This window comes from Anomaloglossus baeobatrachus, chromosome 1 (genome assembly GCF_048569485.1).
Source record: "Anomaloglossus baeobatrachus isolate aAnoBae1 chromosome 1, aAnoBae1.hap1, whole genome shotgun sequence".
In the NCBI taxonomy this organism is placed as follows: domain Eukaryota; kingdom Metazoa; phylum Chordata; class Amphibia; order Anura; family Aromobatidae; genus Anomaloglossus; species Anomaloglossus baeobatrachus.
This window is the reverse complement of record NC_134353.1, coordinates 594,472,383-594,482,442: the sequence shown is the minus strand read 5'-3', so window position 1 is coordinate 594,482,442 and position 10,060 is coordinate 594,472,383. Positions and strand designations below refer to the sequence as shown.

At 43.4% G+C, this 10,060-nt stretch overlaps 1 protein-coding gene across 1 annotated transcript in view; it reads right to left on the bottom strand.

The window, feature by feature from the left end:
- Positions 1–776: 776 nt before the first annotated feature.
- OSTF1 (osteoclast stimulating factor 1) overlaps positions 777–10,060 on the bottom strand; it is a 94,859-nt gene continuing 85,575 nt past the window's right edge. The window contains exons 6-8 of the mRNA XM_075340248.1: positions 2,993–3,100; positions 1,362–1,411; positions 777–959 (exon numbers count right to left, since the gene is read on the bottom strand). Coding sequence (XP_075196363.1) covers positions 792–959; positions 1,362–1,411; positions 2,993–3,100 — 326 coding nt within the window. The 3' untranslated portion in view covers positions 777–791. The remainder of the gene's footprint in view (positions 960–1,361; positions 1,412–2,992; positions 3,101–10,060) is intronic.

The following is a 10,060-nucleotide window of genomic DNA, read 5'->3' as shown; positions in this document are numbered from 1 at the left end:
TACCAGAGCCGTGGGTGCGTCCTGGGCATTACGGCACCAGGCTACGGCTCAGCAGGTGTGTCAGGCACCCACCTGGTCGAGTCTACTTACTTTTACCAGGCATTATCAGATGCATACCTACGCTTCGGCAGACGCCAGCCTAGGTAGATAAGTCATTCAGGCGGCGGTTGGCCACCTGTAGGAGAGGGCCGTTTGACGGCCCTATCATGAGGTATTCTTTTACCCACCCAGGGATTGCTTTTGGACATCCCAATTGTCTGGGTCTCCCAATGGAGCGACAAAGAAGAAGGGAATTTTGTTTACTTACCGTAAATTCCTTTTCTTCTAGCTCCAATTGGGAGACCCAGCACCCGCCCTGTTTTCTCGGGGGTTTTTTCAGTTTTTTCGGGTACACATGTTGTTAATGTGGAATGGTTTCAGTTCTCCGATGTTCCTCGGATTGAATTGGTCCTTAAACCTGTTATTGGCTTTCCTCCTTCTTGCTTTGGCACTAAAACTGATGAGCCAGTGATCCCACTGGGGGTGTATAGCCAGAAGGGGAGGGGCCTTACACTTTTGAGTGTAATACTTTGTGTGGCCTCCGGAGGCAATAGCTATACACCCAATTGTCTGGGTCTCCCAATTGGAGCTAGAAGAAAAGGAATTTACGGTAAGTAAACAAAATTCCCTTCTTCTCCACCCGCAGCCCTGACACAACTGCATAAAAACGGTATTGCCATTGGAAGACACAATCATATGACTGATCAATGTATAAATGCCAAGCATAGGTCACAAGCATTCAACTCACTGTCTTACTTGATACACGCTCCTACAATAAGACAACTTCTTTTTTTTTTTTCTTTAAAGAATTCCTCATAAAAGGAGTAACATTTAAACTTGCCTTTTAAGAGCAGCAATTCGACGATGTCGGCATATCCTTTCCATGCAGCAGCATGCAGAGGAGTGTCGCCAAGCTTGTTCTGAGGGATGAAAGCAAATCACAGACCTCACTTTCTCTACTTGACAGCGCACACACACCCTGTCTAAATGGCCTGATTCCCTATGCTTTTATAATTTATCCCCGAGACATTCACAAGAACTGCTCAGCTCACAGTACAGTGATATTTCTTATAATATTAGGGCGAGACGTATGTTACAATAGCAGATTTTAGTAAAAAGCTGAACACTCCAGAAGAACTACTGAGAATACAGTGATTAAAAAGGGTAGACCCACAACTCGGGACCTTGACGGCCATGAGTTTGGGTTTACAAAGGGATGCATCACTTCAGTGTCTTCATAGATAACAGAGGTCCAACATCTACATAATAATACGTTATACACACATCTTACGCCTGCATATGCATGGGGAGGGATCACATACCTGTTGGTTGAGTTCAATGTTTGGCTGTGACAGCAAGACTTCTACAACATCTAAAAGGAGTAAAATGTGTAAGAATGAGTGGATAAACAAGTCACATGTGTCTCTCATACCACAAAGTAGGTCTGTCACATTATATTACATTTTATAAAAGCACTGTAGCGAATGGTCTACCAACTATCTGCTGTTTGCATTACTGCTAAAAATAATCCAATGCAGTCATAGCTAGGAGTTGACTTTTTTCACGAATACTGCTTCCACCCTCAGCAATGACTGACGCCAATGGCCGCTGATTATATTCCTGTAATCATAGTGGCCCTCACAGCTTATAAAGTAGAAATTATTTCTGACCAGCTTCTCCATACTACTATTCGTCTACAGATTGCACACTGATAAAGCTAAAGCCAAATTGGCTCAGAGGCAATCTATACCTTTGGCAGTCCCAATGATCTGGAAAGAGCCAACCAATCATACTAACAATTAGTGATTTGGTGCACCCTCCCCCCCCCCTCCATTAGGTAAGGATACAACCAACACAATACAGAACAACTGCCAGTTCCAAAAAGCACCAATATGTTTTCAGTTGACTCAAGTGAGGAAGGAGAGGGTGACATTAAGCATCTTCCTCTCACGACCCAGGCTTTCTATAAGCAACGTCAACTTTCCAACACCTTATAACACTAAGTGAACTGAACAATCTTATTAGATATTTGAATCTGTCCAATAGCATGGCTAAGCTCTTAGGTTTCAGGCTACAGAAGTGGAATCTCATAGCGGATGACGTTCGACTTTCTTTGTTCCGCAAACCATGATAAAGATCTTGTTCAATACTTCTTAAAAGAGTATATAAGGGACTCGCACTGCTCCTGCTGGCGATACAGTGGCTTCGTCAACAGAGCGGAGGCTTCTTATCCAGTCTGCTATGTAGACAGGGCAGGACAGATGACGTCATGCCAATTGACCATTGACTCCCCGATGTTTAACTGGGGGAGTCGGCTGTCCTGTCTCCTTTACGGAGCAGAGCAGATAAAAGACCACCGCTCTGTTGATGCAACGTCAACAGAGGCAACTGAATGGCGGCAGGAGCAGGCTGTGACCACTCTCTCCTGGCGAAAAAGGACACCGGGCACAACAGGCAAGTAGGTAACAACTACCTGTGTGTTAATGCTTACGCACATTTAAAGAAAAAGGAAAAAAAAAAAAAACTTGTTCTAGATGTACCCTTTAATGGATGGCGATCTTGTACCATGCACCAACATCGTGAAGTCACGTGAGCCCCAAGCCAATCATTGTCGGCTTCTCTTTCCTTCCAAAAAATTAGCTAGACAGGAATTGAGCGCTGTAGGTGCCGCTCACTTCCTATTGACTACTCTTGCGTCTAAAGGTGGCAATGCTGAAACGGCAGCAACAGCAGTGGTGAGTTTAAGCTTTTTTATTTTACCTGGCAAAAACATGTGGAATCAGAAGGGGTTGTCCTAGTAGTGGACAACTCCTTTAACATAGAAAAATGTTTGTGTTGCAGAACAGCAACAATTGGACCAACTCATTAAACTTTGTACAGTTCAATCGTAAAAATAAGTCCTCACCTAAATTAAAAAGTTAAACATTATATGAGGACAGCTGCTTCAAATTACCTCTATGTCCCCCGTGACATGCCCAATATAAGGCCGTGCTTCCAGCTTTATCCAAGCCATTGACTCCAACTCTGTTCTCTAAGCACTCTCTTAACCAACTAAGGTTACCTGGAACATAAAAAGCAGGTGTAATAAAAAGACATACAAGGAGATGTCACCCTCTTCCAAAAGTCACTGATAAATTGATTAGTAATATATAGTGGATATCAAAAGTCTAAACACCCTTGCCAAAATGTCATTTGAACATTTGTGGGGGGAAAGGGGGAGAAGGTGGGGTTAAATTTAAATATAGTATATTTTTAAAACCTTTTTCTTTTTACTGTATATCTGCACTGCTCCGTAATGCAGAAATCACAATCTCCTATAAATGGCGGCTCGCAAGAGTCTTTCGCAGAAATATAGTGGTAAGAGAAACAGGAGTAATCAGGTGACCCCCGGCTGCCACAACCACTGTCACGACAGCTGTGACCTCGCATCAAAGGCAGGGACAAGGCCAATGACAAATATATGTCATCGGCCATGAAGGGGTGAATGTTGCTTACAATCTGTACTATTCAATTGAAAAATAAATTAAAATCTTTTCAGATGGAAAAAAAAATAAATAGATAATGCCGTTACATACAAGTACTTTGTTGAAAACATCTTTGAATTTATTACAGTATTCAATCTTTTTGTGTAAGAGTCTATCGTATGGTACATCTAGAATTGGCAATCTTTGCCTATTCGTCCTTGCAGTATTGCTCCAAAACTGTTAAGATAGCAAGGGCATCTTCTGTGTACAGCACTCTTCAGGTCAACCAACAGATTTTCAAAGCCATTCTTTTGATGACTTGTAGGTATGCTTAGGGTGGTAGTCCTGCAGAATGGTGAAAATACTCTTCATCATCAGATTTTTTTTCAGCAGAAGTCAGAAGGTTTTGATGCAAAATTGACTAATATTTTAAGTTGTTCATCATGCTCTCCAACAACCCCAAATCATAATGCTGCCTCCATCATGTTTCATTAAGTGTATGGTGCTCATTTCATGATGTGATTCAGTGATGGCTTTGTGCTGAACATAGCTTTTGAAATTATGGCCTAAAAAGTTCAACCTTGGTCTTATCGGACCAGAACATGTTTTTATCCCCCATGCTTTCAGCAGACTTAATGTAGGTTTTGGCAAACCATAGCTGGGCTTGAATGTTTTTCTTTGTATGAATAGTGTTCCATCTCTCAATACTAACCCCACAAGCCAGACACTTAAAGAATACAGAAGATTGTTGTCACATGCAGTACACAACCAGCACTTGCACGAAATTCACGCAACTTCTTTAATGTTGCTGTAGGTCTCCTGGCAGCCTCCCTGAGCAATTTCCTTCCATTCTTTTCATCCATTTTTGATGGACATTTAGGTTGGGTTGTGCCAAAATTAAAGTGCACCAATCACCAGGATTTTCCTATATAACCTAAAGCCAGTGCTATACTGGCGCTATCATACTGATTCTATACATACCTTTAGTGGTCAGCTAGGATGTATAGGTTTTAAAATCCAAGCAAGTAAAGTTTGTAAAATTAGCTGCTTGTTGAGTGATAGCAGCAAAGGAGCAGATAATATCTGGGGGGTATTCATAGTTATTCGCTCCCCTTGTTATTTATGCTAATTCTATTATAGAATTGATTACTTTGTGACTAGCAGGACCTGTGCTGCTGCCATAGCCATGTGAACAGAAGGAGCGGGGCCTCAGCCAACAGAAAAATGTTGCTTCCTGATATCAGCTTTGTTGGCCGAGGCCCCGCACCTTCTGTTCACATGGGTATGACCTCACACAGGTCCTGCTAGTCAAAAATTAAATCGATTCTATAATAGAATTAGCATAAATAACAGGGGGAGGGGATAACTATGAATACCCCCCTAGTTATTATCTGATCCACAACTGCTGCCACTCAAGAAGCTGCTAATTTTACAACTTTACTTGCTTGTGTTTCAAAACCTATACATCCTAGCTGACAACTAAAGGTATGTATAGAATCAGCATGATAGTGCCAGTATAGCACTGGCTTTAGGCTACATAGGAAACTCCTGGTATATCTAATGCTTTGGAAAACTTTTTATTCACTTCTTACCAATAATTTTCAACAATGAGATCTCTCTCTTTGCTGTGTTGTTAGAGGTTTACAGATCATGTATTTTGCTATATAAGAATAAGAAATTTTACCTGCACTGAAACAAATAGCAAACTACAAAAAGGAAAAGGGAAACGTGAGTGCTTCTGATGAGCGAGAGACTGGATTTGACACTCTAATTAAAGATTGCCAGAAATAGCAATGCGGTTCACACCCTGCCAACAGTCTAATAATGCTGCTAGGACAGGGCCAATATTTGTATAGAAGGTGCAGGGATTTCCTCTCCATTTAGTGTAGCACGGCATTCAATGCATTTAGGCAATATAAAATGGACTTTTTGATTCTGTTCATACAGAAAATTGACAGTTCCTGAAATGACAAATTACTATAAAAGTTTGATTAAAGGTGTTTTCCAGTTACATGAAGCAAAACCCTGTCTCCAGGGACAGTTTGTTTAAAAAAAAAAAACCCCTTCCTTTACTCACTCTCCCCAAGTCCAGGACTACACCGCTGCTCTGATGTCTACGGCGCTAATGTCATGGCAGCAGCACTATAGCTCTGCTAGTGTAGTCGACGCAAGACACTCAGAGCCGCTGAAGTCTCCGTATGGCTGTTGGCGCGACATCAACATTGCAGAAAATAAAAGGCACATCGAGCATCAGCAAAGACTCAGCCCTGGACCTGAAGCGGATGGGGACAGTACAGTTATCTCTGGGGAAAAGGGTTTCTTGAAACTGGAAAACCCCTTTAGGCTATGTGCACACTAGGCCGTTTTACCCGCGGATTTACCTGCGGTTTTGAAGCACAAATTTCTTGAGAAAAGTTTGAAATCTTTCTGCAGACATTTCCCAGCAAAACCTATGGGAAAAAAAAAAAATAGCTGTGCACACACTGCGTTTTTTTCTCAAGAAAATTCTTTGTGAAGATTTTCTTGAGAAAATTTCCTGAGAAAATGTGCATGTCACTTCTTTTCCGCAGGTAGCTGCGGTATACCCCCGGTATTTCACTCCATTCACTGTACTGTAATCGCGAAATTCCGGGGGTATACCGCAGGTAGCAAATGATGTGTGGTATACCCCCGGTATAGCCGCGATTTACCTGCGGTAATGTACATCGCTGCCTGCGGTTTTGCAAGAAGTGATGTCATTATGCCAGGAAGAGGAAGCGGAGCAGAGTAAACACACACATCACACTCCCTGGACGTCGCCCAGAAGCACTTCCGTGTGACGTCCGGCGGGTGCCCGTGCAGTCTGTGTCCCACTCCGGCCCCGCGGCTGCCCGCCCTGCAGTGTGTCAGTGTCTACCCGCAGTATCAGCAGCTTGTCACGCTGCAGCACATACAGAAACTGACACACAGCAGTGCGTGCAGCCGCGGGGATGACGGGCGCTGTTGTCAGGAGGTGAGTTGAGATCATTACCTGCGGTGACGATCTCCTGCCTCCTGACGTCACCGCTGTCACTGCCTTCTATGCCCGCGGCCCGAGACTGTCTCTAGCTGTGACGTCACAGGCTCTCGCGATACTGCTGACAACGCGGCGGGCATAGAAGTCAGTGACAGCGCTGATGGCAGGACTGCAGGAGATCATCACAGCAGGTAATGATCTCATCTAACCTCCTGACAGCAGCGCTCGGCATCCACTGCAGTAACCTGGGCTGACCTATTGATGTTAGCCCAGGTCACTGCATTACTCTCCCAGCCAATGGGGAACATTCTGTTCTTCAATTACTGGGACAGTGACTATGGTATAGATCGTCGTGGGACCCCCCCCCCCCGATTGGATTACGCCGGACCCGGATTTGATTGTTCGTGTCAATAAATTGGTGAAAGAGGGAATGTGGGGAGTGTTTTTTCAAATAAAACTTTTTTTGTTGTCTATTTTTTAATTTCTTACTGACTGGGTTGGTGATGTCGGGTATCTGATAGACGCGTGACATCACTAACCCCAGGGCTTGATGCCAGGTGACATTACACATCTGGCATCAACCCCATATATTACCCCATTTGCCACCGCACCAGGGCAACAGGATGAGTTGGGGCGAAGCGCCAGGATTGGCACGTCTAATGGATGCGCCACTTCTGGGGCGGCTGCGGCCTGCTATTTTTAGGCTGGGGAGTGTCCAATAACAGTGGACCTCCCTAGTCTGAGAATATCAGACCCCAGCTGTCCGCTTTACCTTGGCTGGTGATCCAATATGGGGGGGAACCCCACGTTTTTTGTTTTAAATTATTTATTTAAATGTAAAATAACAGCGTGGGGTGCCCTCTGTTTTGGATTACCAGCCAAGGTAAAGCTGCCAGCTGTGGTTTGCAGGCTGCAGCCGTCAGCTTTACCCTACCTGGCTACAAAAGATGGGGGGACCTCACGTCATTTTTTTTTAATTATTTATTTTTTGGCTAAATACAAGGCTAAGCACCCTTTAGTGCCACATGAAAGTCACTAAAGGGTGCCTGCTTAGAATATGCAGGGGGTGGAACATTATATAGGTCTTTCTCATCTATCTATCTATTCATCTATCCCTCTATCCATTATCTGTCTATCGATTATCTATCTATTATCTATATTATTTATTGCAGTTCAGCATAAAAAAAAACGCAGGGACCAACCTGCGGAAAAACCGCGGCAAAAACGCATGCGTTTTTCCTGCGGTTTTGGTGCGTTTTTTCTTACCGCAGGTGCGGTAATCTTCAACTCCCAGAAGTTTCTCAAGAAATTTTCTTGAGAAAAATCACTTTTCTAGTGCGCACATAGCCTTAATTACCCAACTTGCAAAAAATCACCGTGGCAGCCAAGTGTGAATGCAGCCTAATTGACACTTCTAAGCAGAATAGATATTTGTACATTTAATAATTTTATAGTTTGAAAAGACTTCCCAAATCATGTCTTAATTTACTGTCAAAAAGCAGGTCTATAATAATTGGCAATGAACTAGAACACCATTAACAAGGTTAAGTGTGACAATTTGGTATTCATAAAAACACAGCAATTATTCTTTGAATATGCTGATTACTACAATATATTTCAGGAGATAAAAAAAGGTTGGTTACAGGATAGGTTTTATAAGGATATATTCGACCATTCTAATATATACATTAATGCGAACCAGTCAGCATGTTGTTTATATAAGGAAGTAGTCCAAGTGCCTGTCCACAACCCCAGTGCACTTCCAGCCTGATTTGCATTTGGCTCTACTTCTCATGTATGGAACATCTGATCTGATAAAAAAAAAAGGGTATTGGTTTCAGGGTATGTGTACATTTCGTCTTTTTCAGGTGAAGTCCTCTCTGAAAATTGACTGAAAAAAATGCTAACAAAGGCCCTGTGCGCACTAGAAAATGGAATTTTCTTAAGAAAATTCAGGACCCTCTGAAAGATTACAGCACCTGCGGTAAAAAACCACAGCAAACTGCACCCGAATACTGCATGCGGTTTTACAGCGGTTTTTCCCCTGTTGTTTTTCACTATTTCTATGGCAAAAATCGCAGGTAAAAAAGAGAAGTGACATGCAATTGCTGCAGAAAACATGCAGCAAAACTTGTTGGTAAAAAAAACACCATTTTTTTTTTACCATAGGTTTTGCTGGGGAAGGACTGCATAGAGGTTATGAACATTTTCTGCAGCAAAACATCGACAAAACCGCAGTAAAAACCGCAGCGTGATCACAGGGCCTAAGGCTATGTGCGCACTAGAAAAGTGATTTTTCTCACGAAAATTTCTTGAGAAACTTCTGGGAGTTGAAGATTACCGCATCTGCGGTAAAAAAAAACACACCAAAACCGCGGGACAAACGCATGCGGTTTTGCCGCGGTTTTTCACTGCGTTTTTTTATGCTGTAATTTCATAAAAAAGAAATTGACATTTAAAACATATAAGATAACCTCAAACAAATGTGAGACAGTGGATAATGGATGCACAAACATATAGGTAAATAATAGATGGATAGATGATAGATAGATAGATAAATGGATAGATAGATAATGGATAGATAGATAACGGATTGATGGATTACAGCTTTTATTTGTGATGTATGTGATCCCCCCCCCCCCCCCCCCCCCACAGTATTTGTGATAGAAGCAGTGACAACTGTGGGACCTCGGATCTGAGATCTCACAGGGTCACTGCCGGCCGGTGACGTCATGCTATTACCGCTCACTAGGTCGCGTGAGGACACACACGGTCTCGCTAGCGGTAATGTGATCAGCGTGGGAAATGTCCTGGAGTTACCCGTGCAGCCTCGTACATGGAGCTGCATTGAACACTCTGTCTCAGACGTCGCTGGATGCAAGCGTCGCCGGACCTCCTGTTTTGGACTACGTCGGACCTGGATGTTTGGGGGGGGGGTGTTAATAAAGGGGTGAAAGAGGGGGCTGTGTTTTATTTCAAATAAAGGCTTTTCGGTGTGTGTGTTTATTTACTATCACTTACAGATTAGTGATGGCGTGTCATAGACACTGCCATTACTAATTGTGGACTTAGCGGCAGCTATGGGCTGCCGTTAACTCATTCATTACCCCGTTGCCAGCACATCACGGCAATCGGGAAGGGCAGGTGACACGCCGGGACTGTGGCATCTGATGGATGCGACAGTCTCAGGGCAGCGCTGGCTGATATTCTTGGCTGTGGGAGGAGGGGGGCAATAACCATGGCCCTCGCCCTCCCCAGCCTGTGAATACCAGCCCCCCGCTGTGTGTTTACCTTGGTCGGGCGGTAAAAATATAGCGGAGCTCACGCTTTTTTTTTTTTTAAGATGTAGATTATGTGTCAGTGTATTATATATGGATGTATCTGTGTGTGAGTGGGATGGGTGTGTTTGGCATCACTTGGCATGATATCACTTTCCTGCAAATCGTAGGGTAGTGCCGAACATTACCGCAGGTAAACCGCATATCATTTGCTACCTGCGGTATACTCGCGGTATTTCGCGATTACATTACAATGAACGGAGTGAAATACCGCAGGTACCTGC